Raw genomic sequence first — 17,472 nt, 5'->3', positions numbered from 1 at the left:
ACATACCATCAGGAATCCAGTTAAGTGCTGTTGGAAAACTTCAACCAAAAAACTAATTAGCCTTGATTACAAATATTAGATTCTTCATATATCTTTATGATATACGGTATTTTCTTATTTTTAAAATACTATAAAAATACTCGTGGAATTTTACTCGAGAGCTCACTGACATTCCATTAGGAATCCATTTAAGTGTTAGAAACTTTATGCTATACCAAAGTCAGTTCAAAAATAATTACTTAATTTGATTGACTGTGTTTGGCTTTATGTATTATAATTTTTGTGAATTAGCGCTGTCCATTCTTTCCAATTCTCTTCTTCTTTTTTTTTTTTAATTTAGTTTAAGAAATCATAATTTTTGGAAGATGATCTCCTCATTCCATTGGGAACCCAGTTAAGTGCATATAGAATCACACACTGTGGCAAAAACGTCAGTTAAAGGCAAACTAAAAGCCGTCTTTGTTGTTTATAGTCCGAGTGAAGTCAACCTGCTACGCTAAATTATCCGCCTAGCGGGGGCTCTAATCATAACAATTGTAAAACAACGTTAAGACAATCATCTTTAACGTCAATGGTTGCTTCAACGACACACATAGCCGATAAAAATAATAAAATGGCTGAGGGACTGAGAAAGAGAGAGAACGAGTCAGTAACAAAATATCGAGTATCAAACAAATAAAATAAATAAATAAATGAATGTCTGAATGATTTTATTCTGTATTTTTATATCTTGATGTTGGCCCCAATGGCCTCGGAAAGCTTGGTGCTTAATAATATTTTAGATAATTATAGCATAAGATGAAGAGAATCACAAAGAAGTAAACTGGTTTTTTTTTTTGTTTTGTTTTGTTTGTTTGTTTTTTTTTTTTTTGGTGATTCAATATTGTTTTATCATATCTTATTAAAATCAGAATCCTATTAACTGTTATAAATGAACTTTAATTAAGCCCATTTAGAGCCAGAAAAATGTATTAGTTGTTAAGTTGTCATAGACCAAACCCAATGTATTGCTAATATTAATGATTAATTGAATTAATTGGTTGGTAAACCTGAGGTAAATTATTTTTATCCTGAATACCTGCTTAGTTATTTATTCGCAAAGCCAAAAATGACCAAATATAAAATCCCACAGATTGTTCCTATTTTATATGCTAATGAAGAAATAGAAAATGCTCGCGTGCTATGTACTTTCGTAAAGTACGCGCTTCCAACCAATCATAAAGCGTTAATGACACTAGTTATTATATAATTCCACAGTGGTAATCCGTGCAACCGAACGGGGAACGAGCTCGTCGCATGGCTAAAGAATGGATACGACAATACTGTCAGACCGAACGAAACGGGTAAGAGTAAAGAAGCAAGTTTATTTAGAATAATTATTAGTTATTATATTTAGGTTCACATGGTTCTAAAAACTTGAGTGCCAATCATTAAAATTGTTTAATTGTGCAACTACAAAAAACATCTATTATATATCTGAAGTTAGATCAAACGTGGGGCGGTGATTCACCTTTACTTGGTTTCCTAGAAGTTCTCTCGCGGAAACCTACGAGCTAAGCGTTCTGTCTTTATTTGTAGGAGCTGCCGTTGCCGTTGATGTTGAAGCTTATGTCTTCTCAATGGGATCATTCGACGAGCAGAAAATGGTTATTAATGGTTTTCAAGCATTCCCAAGAGAATTAAATAACAAAAGACACGGCGGCCATGTTGGAGGACACAACAAAAGAATTAATTGACAATTCTTTTGTTAAATTCCTCCAACATGGCCGACGGTTTCAGCATGATGGCGTCATTTGACTACATTTCCAAAATGCATCGCGAATATTTTCTTCTTATTCAAATTTGTATTTCTTCATGAGAAAAGTAAGACAATTAGTGCTTATTAACTGGACAATAGAAAGTGTGCAAGAGATTCTGGTAGTTGTAGGTAATGACGCCATAATGCAAATGTCCTATTGATTAATATTAATAAATAATAATTTTATCATGATGTGAAAAATAGCATAGAATAAAGGCCTGGGCCGGGTTGTTCAAAGCTGGATTAGCGCTAATCCAGGATTAACTCTATAGGTCTTATTAAGAGTTAACCCGGGATTAGCACTAATCGGGCTTTGAACAACAGGGCCCTGCAAACAAGTAAAATATTATTGGACTCAACTAGTAAAGAAAGACATCATACAAAAGAAAATTTAATTTGGCTATTATTTTTAGGAGAGAGTGGCATGATGAATGGAAAACTGGTTAATTTTTACTTTACCAAAAAATTTCCCGCGCATGCAAAAAAATACTACTATTCGGTTTAACCTTAATTAATATATCCATCTTATCAATATCATAGGAATTTTCAATGGACATGTTCTTCAGACAACGCTGGACCGAACGTCGGCTTTGTTACCAGGCCCGACCTGGAAAAGGGCCCAATCAGAGACTTGTCATTAATCCTGTTTTAGTCAGCAACGTTTGGAGACCTGACATCTTCTTTAAGAACAGTAAAATAGCTCGATTTCATGATGTACCGAATTCAAATGTTATGTATGCGATTTCTCCAAACGGTGATGTTCTTCTTAGTGTAAGGTAAGTGGGCTCCAAGTGGAATACTTAATGACGAAGTACTTCAAATACTCTCGATCCCAGAGCCCTGTCACTCTGATAGACCTTATTCGTGGTGTGTGACGATGTTTTCCCATTTGAACGTGAAAAGCCTCTAGGGGAATGAACAGCTATTGTTTCGAAACTCGTCGGGATATCATCGTTATTCCTTTCGTATCCTTTGGGATACTCACGAATTTTTCAAAGAATAAAAACAAAATAAAATGAATCCCCTAGAGGTTTGTCACGCTGAATTGGGAAAACATTGTCACGCCACGAATAAGATCTATTGAGCATGCTCGAAGAAGCATGCGTAGAAAGAATAACATTCAGGGCTTTGGAAATCTCATAACTAATTTTTAAAATGATTAAAATGCCTTTGGTCTTTAAATTTTCCTTAGCCTGCGAAACGGCTCTCCCCATCCCCCTCTCCCCAACCCCCCCTCCCCAACCCCCTTCTCCCCAACAGACCCCCTCTCAGGAGGGCTGTTTTGTAGACTAAATTTTCCTCTAAAGAAATATGTTTATCAAATCCAAAAAACTATAGTATCTTTGAGGCTTTCGCGTTCAGACATGATAAATTAAATGTAAGATTACGGATAAAACGCGTAGAATTTTAAAAAAAAAGAAGACATTTCGGCTATAGAACTAGTGATAGCCTTCGTCTCAGAAAAACTATTCATAATTAAATGCAAAAAAGGCAACGACTGTATATATGGGCTTTCTGTTGTTTATGAATCAATTATCTCAAATCGTTCCTTTTAGGATAACTACGACGCTTGGATGCCAGATGGATTTTCGTCGCTTCCCTTTCGACGTACAGCACTGTGATTTTCAAATAGGCAGCTGTAAGTTCGTGTTTTTCATTTTCCCGTCATCATGAATGGTTATGCATTGCGTTTTAGCGTTTACACGCCCTATTTGGTAAAACCAACCAGCTTCGCATCGAAAGGTGTCGGTTTAACGTTCATAACCCGTGCATAGAAGTATGCGGATCCATTAAAGGTGGTGATACTTTTGTGCGTTGCACTGTAATGTATCTGTGAATAGCTGACTTATAAAGGAGGCTAAACCTGTACAAATGAGTCTGTGGTCTTCAAAAGCAGCGGTATGCATCGAATTCGAAACTGGTTTATTACACTTTTAAGTTTTGCACTAGTTACTCTCCCTCCTCTCCCACTCGCTCCGTGTCAATGGGACGTCATTCTCATTCTCATAATTTTCATATTATTTCAGATGGAAATACTGAGGATGATGTTATAATCAGGTGGAGAGGAGAAAAAGGCGTGATCATTGCAGACTCAGTTGAAGTACTACAATACACGATCTCTAACATTACCACCAGTAATGCAAAAGTAGTCTACAACACAGGTAACCCATAAATATAATTAGTTGGCATTCATCCACATTCATCCTAAACTGCAGCTTCTTCTTATTGAAGGCATTCATGCATAGACGAGAATGTAACCTTTTAGTTAGAAAGCTATCATCATAATCATCATCATCATCATCATCATCATCATCATCATTATTATTATCATCATCATCACCATTGTTATTATTATATTTTTTTATTAGCTATAAACTCTTGGCTTTTCTCAAGGAAAAGTCTGAGTACGAGAAAGGGCACATCGTAATTGTTCTTTCAATTTTCAGGGACATTTTCGGAGCCCAAAACGGTGTTCGTCTTTTCTCGTCGTTTGATGTACTACATGTTTGGATATTACGTCCCAGCAGTCCTTATCTGTGTCCTCAGTTGGATCTCTCTCTGGATTGATCCCCGCTCCGTCCCTGCTCGAGTATCATTGGGGATTATTACGATTCTTGCCATGGGCAGCTTTCTGCACGGTAGCAGTGGACCGAAGGTGTCTTACGCCACTGCTCTGGATATCTACATCATTACTTGTTACGTGTTCGTGTTCGCTAGTCTGTTGGAATATGCCATGGTGCATTATGGGTTGACGTGTTGTGAGAAATTAGGAATTGTGGAGGTAAGCGGCATCATGGCTGATTGCATGTTTTCTCTCTTCCTTCTCTTCTTCGTTTTTTTCCTTTGCGGATTTTTCTTTTGAAAATTTGCGCTCTTTTGAGCTTCCGCATTTTTTGCACTATAGCTCCCCCATTCAGAAGCTGTGGTTATAATTTATCTGCTAACCTTTTCTAAGATAGGAAACTTGGTGCATTTTGGTCTAGCTTGGGTACAAACATCTTTACTCATATGCCTTTCATATGCCTTTCACGATGTTATTTAAACCCAAGCTAGACCACAATGCACCATGTTTATCGAACCCAGAAAGCGGGCCTATTACAAGGCGAATAGGTTTTGACTATATTTTTTCCTCTTCAAGAAAAACACTGTCTTTACCAACACCGAAGTAGACCAGAACGGCAACGTACGTGACGAGATCTAGAATTCTACAAGCATTTCTATGGCAACCATAGGTTCAAATACAGGGCCTTCCTTAAATAAACGATTTCAGCAATGCAAACTGAGTTACTTCAAGTTCAACGCTTTCTCCTTAGAAAAATATGCAAGGATTGGGTTGCCTGTGGCTTTTGTACTTTTTAATTTTGGCTACTGGTTGTACTACTATGCGTAGTAACTTCCTATAGGATTTGTATATCTATCGATACAGAATACTCAGGACTACAGAAGATCAAGACTGGGTATCCTGTGGAAGCAAATCAGAGGAGGACTGAAATTTCATTGGTATACCATTCCTTCTCTCAAGGAAGAGTGGGTTGCCTGTGGTTGTTGCTCAGTTTTAATAAAGATCTTAGAGAAATATAGACTGGGACTCCTGTGGGCAGAGAAAAGAGGAAGACGATGTTATGATGGATCACAAGGTATCTATTTAAGGATAATGGACATAAAATAAAATGAGACGAGAGAGAAGGCAAAGGGCATGTCAATCAATCGAGCAAACTTTGCTCTCCACAGTCTAGAATAGACAACGATTGCTCCAGTACAACACAGAATCCATCGCAAATCGTGTTACTACTAATACCCTACAGTATTACACAGTATTACAGTATTAATATTTATAAAATGACTGTTATGAATGTCGCGTTCTGATTGGTTTGGAGCGCGTGCTTTAAGAGAGCACATTGCACTCGCGCGCACTTTCCGTTGCGTCATTCCTATCTATTATTGTAATTTGTATTTCATAAAAGAAATAAAAAACTTGCTTGCTGTGCTGCGTGCCGTTATAAAGCACTTGGGGATTGGCAGAACACTCGAGAAGTGTCCAGAAGCACTCTATTTCTTCAATATATTTAGGCACTGCCTAAAAGCGGAGCTCCCGATACGCAAGTCTCAGGGAGCCCAATTTGAATGAAACTGAAAGGTAAAAATAAAAAATCGGGAAAAAAATCTTCAATTATTTTTTATTCGAGATGAAATTATGAGTTTCAAGTTCTCTGTTGCTCAGGGTTAGCCTCGACTTTGTGCAGGATATTAATGTGTTCCAGTAAAGGTCTGTTGAGTTTCGAAGTGTATTGTTGAAGTTGTGCATTCTTTACTTTACTGTTGGTATTTGTGATTATCAGGTCTTTGATGTTGAATCAGATGAAATCGATTCCTCATCGTGATCATTGGACCGACTTGGACAGAGTGCGAGGGTTTCTATATATATTTCTATATTTTATGTTTGGAAATTCATTGTAAATCGTCATAGAGTGTAATATATAACGCTATAGAAATTCATTAAATTAATAATAATAATAATAATAATAATAATATTATTATTATTATTATTATTATTATTATTATTGGTTTCCCCCTCTCATACGAAAACGACTCTATTTCAGAGTAAAAGTTGTGTTTCGGCCCGTCATTTTGAATTCTAAAAGGACCAGCACTGCCTCTAATTAAATATATTTTTCCTTTTATCTTATGTTATGTTCTATTTTAACTAAAACAACCTTCTTCCAGCTAAAAAATCAAGATTGTTATTGTTGCTAGAATGTCTATCAGTTATCGTTCCAAAAGCCGATTAAGCATCTGATCGCAAATAGACAGTCTTATGATAAAGTTTATCATGATTTACTAGTTTAGCACCTCGAACAAATAAAAGCACGCGGTGGTACTTGGACTGTGAACAGTCCCTCTTTTCCCTCCAGACTCAGCCGACTATTTTGGAACCACTGATATATGATGGAAAACACATTATTTTTTAGTTATTGCGTGTAAGCTGACATACACCTATCTTAAATAAGGTTGTCGGCCAGAGATCTGAAATCTTTGACCAAGATGAATCGTGAGTTGTGTTATGTGAATTCAAATACGATGGAGGACTGAAATCAGTCGCAATAAGCTTTCTCACCAGTGTATTTCACCCATGGGAATCAAGATGTTTATTCATTTGCTCTCGGTGAGTTAATCAGCACGTGATTACTGAGCTGCAAAGGGCCTATTCAACAAATTTCTGAAAATTTGCCTCCTGAGTACCTAAACTGGAACGAGAGAAATTTAACATTAACAAAGTAGTGTATTGGCGTGCTATGAATATTTATTTGCTTGATCAAATGCATGCTGGATATATGAATTGCTTACTATCAATCACGTGACTTTTTGGAGTTGACTGGGGGGCAAACAAGCGGTTGACTGGGGGGGGGGGGGGGGGGGCAAATAGCGAATGTTAAATCAAAACATGTCAAAATAAGCCCTCAAACTATTGTATTTGACTATTTTCTCGACATCAAATCAGAAAACAAGAGATCAAAACAACCTCCAGGATTCTACAAGCCATCAAAAAAGAGCTACTACCGGAAGTGACGTCTATTGATAGCAACCTATTAATTAGAGAGTGTATAACTTAGAGATCACGTGGTCTGACAGTAAAAGTTAACACGACCGATTCAGTTAAGGTTGAAAGTATGGAAGCTGTTGCGTTGCACGACTTTACTCCAAGTAGTAGTAATGAAGATGAGCTACCTTTTAAAAAAGGTTCAATACTGAAGGTGAAGTTAAATTTACTTCTAGTAAAATCGGTTCTGCGCCGTTATCTGTTTCATAATTATACAGATTCAATATATCTTATTCATCTTGACATATCTTATTTATCTTTACACCAAAAAAACTAAAGTTGGAAACTAGTATTTTGCAATGACATACGCATGCAATTGCTAAGTAGGCTAGCGCTATTTTATTACATTGCGTCGTCAAGAGTCGTCAGTATAGTCATAGATGTTTGGAAAGCTTTGAAATCGCCTATTGTCAAGTCACCAGTTTAGTAATAGATAGATACTGTATGACAGTTGTGGTCTTAAATATTGGCTTTTCAGACGAACGGACTGTCTGCCTAGTCTAATGTTTTGCTCAGTTTCTCTTTAAAATCCATCATAAGATTATGCAAATCAAAATTTATCCATGGTTATGATTTTTATTGTTTTTTTTTCTCGTGGATTATCTTTTGTTTTGTTTTTGTTCCCTTGAGTATTCTCACAAAAGCAATTATATTTTATTGCAAAGACATGTATTTGCCGTTCACGAGGTTGAGGAAAAGACTGGGTCGAGTCGGCATTACGGTTCATTGTGGGACTATTTTAGGGGACTATATTTCCAAGACGGCGTCTATTTCGTCCCTTGAAACAATCCCAAAATGAGTGCAAAGTTTTGTAGGTCTACCGGCGGTTTACTGAGGTTTACTTAACTTACTAATTTGTGCAATATATTACAAAGTGTTTCACGGATATATTTGGTGTGCACTGTACTTATGTATGCAAATTTGTGCAATTTCTTACTAAGTTTTTCACGGGATATGGTATGCACTGCACTGAACGACTGAATATTTTTTGAGAACAAATTTGCAAGAACCTTTATGTGAGTGACAAGTAAAAGGGTGATGCTTTTAAAATACAGGATCCGGTTGTACGAATGCTGGATAGCGCTATCCGGCGGATAAATCCTTGTCCATTGGATAAGTCGATGATGTTATTCAATAATTTATCCACTGGATAAGGATTTAACCTTCAGATAGCGCTATCCAGGCTTCTTACAACCGGGCCCTGTATTCCAAAGTGTTGCCTCATGTTTAACCGTCATAGTCATTAACATATGGAAATATAAACTTTCATAACTTAAAGACCCATCACTTAAATGACGAAATACTTTCACAATTTACTATCTAAAGAATTAATTCTTTTTAAAATACTGTATGAAGGCTTATAGGCACTTTCTATTCATGTGAATCAGGTATTGAACATGACTGATGACAAAAATTGGTATAAGTCTGAACAAAATGGCAAAGAAGGCTTTGCACCCAAAAACTACATCCAAATGAAACCACATGGGTAAGCGATGACAAAAACTGCAGTTTTTTTATAAGTTCTGCAGACTTCTGCAGTTTTTATGTAGTGCACAACGTTTATCCCTGTACCCATTCTTGGGGTGCATTTTAGGCTCAGGTCAAACGTCAAACATCAAACATGCTTTTACGAATGAAATATATTTAATAATTTAATAAATTTAATAATAAAATTTGTGGCGACAAGTTTATTCCTATTTTCTCATCGTTTCGACGGCATCAGGCATCGTTCTCTGTAGCCTGCAGAGCAGGCGTTCTTTTGATGGGTTTGAGAGGAAGAATCGGGGTTTTGGGGTTCCTGTTTGGACCAAGGGCCCGCGAAAAAATGGGACCTAGCAAAAAAAGGGCCCCCTCCCCCTTCGCTTCTTTTTTGCTCGGTTTCAATTTTCGCTCGTTCCAAAGCTCCCCCAAAACCCCGTTTTTTCCCCAAACCCACAAGAACGCCAGGCTACGTTCTCTGGAGTGAAGAGATCAATTGAATTGCGAATACTTATAGCAATGTAGGAAACTTGTGGCCACAAATTTTATAATTAAAACTTTATAAACGAAATGTCTAGTTAATAAATTCAATAATAATAATTAAAACCTTGCCCCAGTCTCTCTTAGTTTCTCTGTCACTCCCGATCCAACATTGAATGCTGATAATTGTAATTTTAGCTGGTATTATGGAAAGATACGCAGATCTGAGGCTGAATGTCTACTCCTGCAGGAAGAGCATAATGGGGCATTTCTTATCCGAGACAGTGAGAGTACTGCAGGTAAAATAGTGTTGTAATGACAAATGGATTGAAATGCGTAAAGCCGCAAAAAAAAACAAGCACATGTATTGCACATGAAATAATCTATTATTGTTTTTGTTTTGAAATTAATTCAGTGCAACTATTTTACTTGTAGGTGATTTTACACTATCAGTAAAGTGAGTACCAAGTAATAATTCATGTATAAATTACACGTGGCTCGGATGATCACGTTAATGGTGGTCCCGTCCCAAATTAACTAGAGACGTTAACAGAGGACCACGAGTTTATCAGTTGAATTACTATCAAGTGTTATCCTCTATAAACAAAGTTAATCTATTTATTTTATTTGTTTATTAAAAGAAAACGTTCAGCAGGCGTTCACTCGGGCTAACCGTGATCCACATCTCATACTAAATAGGGGCGTAGGTAGGCAGGGGGTTGGGGGGCAAGGGGACCAGGCCCTTCCCCTTCGTGGCAACAAAATGGCGGTTTTTTAAATTTGAGCCTCCCCGTACGCCCTTGGGAAAATTTTGGCTACGCACCTGCTAAACTAGAACTCATTTTTGCCAAATTTTGAAGTAAAACGTTTTGAAAACTTAGTGAAGAACAGTTAGCGATTTGTTCGCTCGTTTCGTCCGCTTTTATTCATTTGTTTGTTTCATTTGGCAAATGTCACATTTTCAGCCTTCGCTTCCAAAATTGTTCACATCTTTAATTGATGAATTCGTCGTCGGGTTTATTCTTAGGTTTAATAACAATGTACAACACTTTAAAGTCCTTCGAGATGGAGCTGGGAAATACTTCTTATGGGTGGTTAAGTTTAATTCCCTCAACCAGTTGGTGGAATACCATAGAGCAGCGTCTGTATCCAGATCTCAGACCATTTATTTGAAGGATATGCAAAACGCATACGAGGTACAGTATCTAAAATGTACATGCAGCTATTTCAGAAAGAATGTCCTATATAAGGCGGACACCTCTCCAAGGCCAACACCCCTGTAAGGCGGTCACCTCTCTAAGGCCAACACCCCTGTAAGGCGGGTACCTCTACAAGGCCAACACCCCTGTAAAGCGTGCACCTCTCTAATGCGATCACCCCCGTAAGGCGGGCACCTCTTCAAGGCGAAGACCCCTGTAACGCGGGCGCTGCTCTTAAGGCAAACACCCACTGTACTGAACTGTTTTCTTTTTGCAGGTCGCTCGTGCTCTCTTTGACTTTGAAGCAAAAGATGAAGACGAAGTGGGATTTAAGAGGGGAGATATCATTAAGGTTGTTGATACTAGTGATCAACATTGGTGGAGAGGAAAGTGTTACGATAAAGAAGGTCTTTTTCCAGCAAATTATGTGCAATCTATCACTACAAATTGAAATTTTCATGTGAAATTCCCCTTATAAAATCTGACATAATTCTTGGATTGTGGAAAAACTGTAAATGTTTATATGGTTCTTGATTAATTAGTATTTAAAGAACTAGCACTCACTAGCACTAGATTCCTTTTACTTAGTCATAGCCTTACTTAGTCATAGCCTTACTTAGTCATCGCCTTACACAGTTTTAGTTTTCGGGTCCAGTCCAGTCCATTCCAGTCTTCGTTTTCAATGTCGGCCCTGTTGCGGCACGCCTTCCTACAATATAATGTACATAGGGATACATAGCAAGGCAAAATTTCCAGCAGCTCAAAACCCACTAAACATCGTTTCTCACCTATCACAGATTTGAACAGGGGGTTTTCTATTAACTATGGTGGATGGAAATGGACTGGAAAATATATCCACCATTATAGTGTTGTTACACGAGACGATGTTTAGCGCAACATTTTTGTGTTAGAAGTTGACCTCGTATAACATGACGCGCGCGGCAACACAAATCTATGGCAACAATGTAGTGAGTTTGTGAAAGTTCGTTCCGGTGACGTTGCGCGAGACGATATTTAACGCAACATTTTTGCCTTCAGTGAAAGTTGGCGTCATGTAACATGGCGCGCGCAGCAACATTAATAGATGGCAACAATGTTGTGAGTTTTTAAAGTCATTCAAAAACCTGCAACTTGTATAATATATTTAAAAATCTTAACCATACTCACACGAAAACAAATTTTCGCGCGATCGTCCTTCTGGTGCCGTAACATCACCTTCGGAGATCTACATAAACCATGGCATACGTATGCAAAAACAAGACGGAAAATGCTTGATATTTTCAGAAGAAAACCCCATGATTTTAGTACAAACACCAGAAAGTTTTACACGCGTTAAACCAACCAAATCTTTGGTATTGGTTAATGAGGACGACTTATTAAATTAATGAGTGTCACACATTGTTTTCTCTCGCTATATAACTGACTCAAGATTTCTAATTTCTGCAAAGAATGCTGAACTCAAAAATATTGAATCAATAAGATTCTATAGATTGAGTATGTTGTACTTAGGTATCATAGTTATCAAAACCTTTTCTCTACGTGTAATTCAATATTTTTCAATATCCAAGCTTTCGGGCCACTTAGCCCATTGTCAGGGATTGAATGAAATTACGAATATGACATGGCAAACTGTACTCGGCCCTCTGTTCTCAATATCAGAGGGTCGTATTTTGATAACATTTTCACTACTGAAATAACGGTTACTGTCAATAAAATACTTCTGAAATCCCAATTTTAAACCACTTGCCGTAAAGGCATAAAGGCGGCGAACCGAATCTTCTCTTAGTTTGGGCGTGCAAAGCACCATATTTAGAGATGAAAGGCGGTTTTTATGAGCGTGGTATAGGTGTCTTCTAATTTCTCTTCAAGCTTATTTTACATTTGAATAAATATTTCACCATGGACACAAAGGTTTTGAAAGAAGCTAAGAATTTCCTGAGGATATCCTTGGTTGGAATCCGTTCAATAAGAAATTCTTCTTATTAAAGCTATGCAGTTCAGTGTTGTTTTTGTTGTTGTTGTTGTTTATTTCTTTTGTTTTTATCGTCTCCATGTGAGTCACACACCAACAGATGTGGGTGCGCCGGACCAAAGGTGCCGGCTGACTCTTATAGAGCTTCAAAAGGACTTATGGTAGTATATAAGGAGTACTACGGAGCAAGTCCATTCACTCGTCCTGAGCTGACAACTCTGGATTATAAATCACAGTTTTTAAGGAATTGCACAGATTTAAAACATCATTATGTCGCAGTCTAACTTCTTGAAATCCAAAGACCGTCATTTCGAGAAGTTGGAAAGCTCAAAAACGTATGCTGAGAAAACAAATAGTGGTAACGAGGACGAAGGCTTGACGAAACCCGAAGAATCTAGTAAGTTTGAACGCCCTAACATTGTGGTTAAAAGATGTTGTTTTAGATTTAATGTTAGTTTAGTTTTGATTGAGGCACCGGTTTATCATGGAATTTTATCAACGCCCCTGAATTCGTTGCTTGAACGTCCGGTTGGCCCGTTTCGGGTAGGTGTAGCTTTTACTTTTCATATGGATTAGTAGGAAAAAAATTAAAGAATATTAAAAGTATAGATAGAGATCTTGCATTTAGGGTCGATTGTTTTTAAGGACAAATCGAGCTAAGGTTAAGAATCGATTGAACGTCGGCCCGTTCGGGGGAGATGCAGCTTTTCCTTTTCATCTTTCATAGGGGTCAGTAAGATAAAACGATAAAGAATAAAAAAGTACAGAGATCTTGCATGTAGGATCGATTGCTTTTGAGAACAAATCGAGCTAAGGTTAAGAATTGAAGTTACACGGACACGGACGAGTTCTGAAAAGAAAAACAACACACGATTTTTGATTACTTGTTAATCAATTTACGTAACGTCTTCACCAACTGCCACTTAAACTTTAATTCAAAATGGTTTAATTAAAGCGCATCTTAAGGAATTGAGAGAATGGTTTGATTAATAAAGTTCGCATCTTAAGGAATCGAGAGAATGGTTTGATTAAAGTGCATCTTAAGAGTCGAAACAGCTGTACAGGGGCGGATCCAGAAATCGGAGGAGATCCAGGAACTTGGGAGTTAGAGGAACGAGCCTCTGTGACTAACCAAAATAAGAGAGGGCGCCCATTTGTATCTTTGTTCCTGTTAAATTCAATATAATTTCATATATTTTAGTTCCTAATGTTTTAGTAAGTTATTCCTCGAGTCTAATATTTATCTTTATAATGTAACAAAATTTGTAACTGTTATTAACCGACACATGAGAACAAGCCTATTTTGACCTATTATAAGGGGTCACTCATCGCAGGGTTCGTACTGCTAATCTAGATCATGAGCTTCTGGGATTTGTTTTCAGTTCCTCAGGGTACAGTTTTAAACCTTCCAGTTCAAAGAACTTATACGTTCCACGCTAAAATCACTCAAGTTGATGTTAGAGACACAAGTCTTGCCGTCAAAAGTACTGACAATGTTATTAGGGGCAACGCAATGAAGTTATTAAGTCTAAAAGCGAAGAGACTGGTGCTGACGGAATAGCTTTATGCCGTGGTTGCCCCTAATAACATTGTACTTTTGACGGCAAAACTTACGTCTCTCATAAATTTTCTCGTTTCATACTCAAGTGTATGCGAAGTATTTCAATCGCATTTTATTCAGAGGAGTACTTGTTTGAGGGGGGGAAACTTTTTTCGGGCCCCAGAAGAAATGTTCTCATAATTCCAGGAGTTTACATGCACGAATTCCAATAACAGTTGAAAGCCTGTCACATAAAGGGTTTCTAATAATTTTTGTTTTTAGTTTCAGAAAGCGACTCCGAAGTATTTCGTATGAGATCACGCAGAACGTACTTCACTACTCAGCAGCGAGAAGTATTGGAGCAGGCGTTTAGCACATCTCAGTATATTAATCCAAAGCTACGAGAAGTGTTAGCCTCATCGATTGGTGTTACTGACCGAGTAGTTCAGGTAAGTCTCATTAATGAATAAAAATTAAACAAAATGAAAAAGAAAAAAAAAAGAAAAAATATGAGTGAATGGGATGAATCAGATGAATGCATGGATGGATGTAAATGAACGAAAAGTGAAAATAAAAAACCCTAAAAAATTCAATACTTTTTGTCGTAGACTTGGTTCAAAAACAGACGTGTAAAATGGCGAAAGGAACGAAGAACTCAGTTGAAAGTGTTTGTCAAGCCTTCACAGCCGAAGCAACAACCACTAGTATTGATGCCACATATTGCTTATGCACCAATGAACTACTATAGTCAACTGCGGCCCTACTATGAGCAAAGACAACCCACCACGACGTCTGCGTCTAACATGACTGCGACCTCAGGTTATCTTCAGAATGGATTTTTTGCGTGGGACAAAGATGCTTTCAACTAGAGAGGGGGAAGAAGACGAAATGAGGAAAGGAAAGGGAGCGGAATATGAAAAAGGGGGGGGGGGGGGGGGGATAAAGTAGGGAAAAAAAAAAAAAACGAATTGAAATCTTATAGAATTTTCTAATTTGATTTTTTGGGACTTTAAACTGATAATTTGATTTTATGTATTATATCATTGTTAATTATATAGGAGCGTATCCATAACTTCTCGCGAAGGATCTCTCACCATTGAAAAAAAAACTGACATCGAAAGAGCATCTCTCCCTTTCCTTTTACGTACTAATACACCAATTTCAAAAAACGTTTTTGGTCGGAGATCTAAGTTGAGCGATCTGAGACTATGCAGAATTTTGTTTTCATATTTTCTGGCTAAAATACGAAAAATCACATTCCTAACTCAAAGGTCATGCTTCATATTCCAATCTAATCCGACTGTGAATATATTATATTTTGCTGCGTTTTACTCAGTCTCAGATTTCAGATCAGTCAGATCTCTGACCGACAACGTTTTTTTGAAATAGATATATGGACGTAATCAGAAATAAACTGCCATTGGGAACGATGGCGATCATAAGCACCCAATGACCTTTGGATACGCCCTTGGATCATATTATATTTCAAAAAGATATTTATACAATAACCTTTAGCATTTAACGTCATGACCGTTTTGCTAGGATACTTTATATCGGTTTGTTAATAAAACCAATCAATATTTATGAATGCAGAAATAGAAAATGCAACATAAAAGTGCTTATTGCCGTAAGATTGAATCGGTGCACTCCCTTTTAGCCGGTCTTTGTTTCAAGAAAGGCTTTATCATCGGAGTATTCAATTTGGAACGATTCCTCGCAAGGGAGGGCTGGTGGCCGCTTCGACAGCTTCAATTCCCCTAAGTCCAGTAAATATGAATAGATCTTTTTAGCTTGGATGCCCCCACCCCACCATTTTAGACAATGTGTCATGCCCTGGAGAATAAGATTCAATTCTTTGTTTGAATTTGACATTTGTCTTCTCATGCGCAACAGTTAAACAAAGAAATGATACTCTTGGGAATGACACGCGCCTGAGCTAAAAATGTCGATTGCAGTATATTTTTGTGTGTAAGAGTCAAGTAGACCATGCATGATCAATACCAGGATCATGAGAGGGTGGCTTAGGTATTCGTAGGTACCGGCATTTTCTTAAAGCATGAAAGCTGTTTGGGTCAGTGGACTCGGTGTTTTCTTCAGGTACGTCTACCAAACCCAAATTGTTGTGAAATCTTGGATGAAATAACATTGGGCTATGAAGAGTAATCCCTAGGTGTTTTGGTGGAGTATTTTGAAACAACCAATCAGAAGTGCTGTGTGTGGTATTTGACTGTTGCTTGGGTAACGCAGATGGACCCACAGAATTTTGCTTAAGGTGAGGTTCTTGGTAAGATGCTGTATGGTTTACGTTGGAAGGGAAATTGGGTGTCAAAGCCGCAGATGTATTAGTCTTTTCGAGCCTTTTTGATCCGGCAATAGAACTGTTGAATTTTGAAACAGAAAAACCTGGTGTTTTGTTTGTTTTCAATTGAGAGTCATGACTAAGCATCTCACAAGTCATCCCAACGACTTCGGGACCATTCATCCCGCAGGTTACCCCACCGGGTTCGGGACCACGAGTACCAAATGTCAATCCATCTGATTTGTGACTGCCTAGTCCACCGATCAAATGGCGTTCTGAATGAACCAAATCCCGTATATGTACGATCGATTTGTGATCGCCAATATTATCTGTGGGGACCCCACTATCTGGCAAACCACTCGTCAGATGAGACAATCCACCAGCTTGGTGACCGCCCATATGAGACAGTCTACTAGTTTGGTGACCACCCATATGAGACAGTCTACTAGCTTGGTCACCACCCATATGAGACAATCCACTAGTTTGGTGACCACCCATATAAGACAATCCACTAGCTTGGTGACCACCTATTTGATGAGACAGTTTACTAGTTTGGTGACCATCTATACTATAAGACAGCCCACTAGCTTGATAACCACCCGTGTGATGAGGCAATCCAGTATTTTGGTGACCATCCATCTGATGAGGTAATCCTCTATGTTCAAAATCAACATGTCTAATTGACATACTGCGATTCCTAAGATTATAGTCTTCAATTTCTTTTGCCTTTTGAATCTGTGTACCAGATGCAGATCGCGGCCTAGTGACTGATTTCTTAGTCTCAAAATGCTGTGGCATGTCTCGTAATCTCCTCGAGAGGAATTTTTCTATTTGAGCCGGTTCTGAGTGAGTTTTACGCAAAGATTGATGACTAAACTGTTTGGAAGAGTCTTCAAGTGACAATACTTTTCTCGAAGAACCAAATGGTGTAAATCTCAAAAAAGATGAATTATACTTGCTGGGAAGATTATTAGCATTACTGTTATTTACTCTAAGATCTTGTCCTGTTTTTCTTTTGAAGTTCGAATCATAAGAAGACGACGTACTGCATCCAATATGAATATCCCCTTCATCGTCATTGCTTCCTGCTTCCGAAATATCCGACA

At 37.8% G+C, this 17,472-nt stretch overlaps 2 protein-coding genes across 2 annotated transcripts; both read left to right on the top strand.

Annotated features, from left to right (window-relative positions):
- The first annotated feature begins 1,108 nt into the window (after nt 1-1,108).
- LOC148906816 (glycine receptor subunit alpha-2-like) lies at nt 1,109-5,069 on the top strand. The gene is made up of 8 exons (XM_089038142.1): nt 1,109-1,197; nt 1,258-1,343; nt 1,579-1,646; nt 2,339-2,574; nt 3,355-3,437; nt 3,826-3,960; nt 4,246-4,580; nt 4,938-5,069. Exons 1-8 carry the CDS (start codon nt 1,109-1,111, stop codon nt 4,998-5,000), a joined length of 1,095 nt encoding a protein of 364 aa, XP_088894268.1. The 3' UTR covers nt 5,001-5,069.
- A 2,398-nt stretch (nt 5,070-7,467) lies between these two features.
- Nucleotides 7,468-11,103, top strand: LOC116308863 (growth factor receptor-bound protein 2-like). Its single transcript, XM_031719367.2, has 6 exons — nt 7,468-7,551; nt 8,786-8,883; nt 9,555-9,655; nt 9,792-9,813; nt 10,384-10,552; nt 10,833-11,103. The coding sequence occupies exons 1-6, from the start codon at nt 7,468-7,470 to the stop codon at nt 11,004-11,006; spliced, it is 648 nt and encodes a 215-aa protein (XP_031575227.1). The 3' UTR covers nt 11,007-11,103.
- Nucleotides 11,104-17,472: the final 6,369 nt, after the last annotated feature.

Source organism: Actinia tenebrosa, unplaced genomic scaffold (genome assembly GCF_029948245.1).
Source record: "Actinia tenebrosa isolate PJP-AT-01 unplaced genomic scaffold, QUT_ActTen_1.0 PGA_scaffold5__44_contigs__length_20552954, whole genome shotgun sequence".
Taxonomy (NCBI): Eukaryota; Metazoa; Cnidaria; class Anthozoa; order Actiniaria; family Actiniidae; genus Actinia; species Actinia tenebrosa.
Note: the sequence above shows the minus strand (reverse complement) of the source record. Positions and strands in the feature narration are given on the sequence as shown.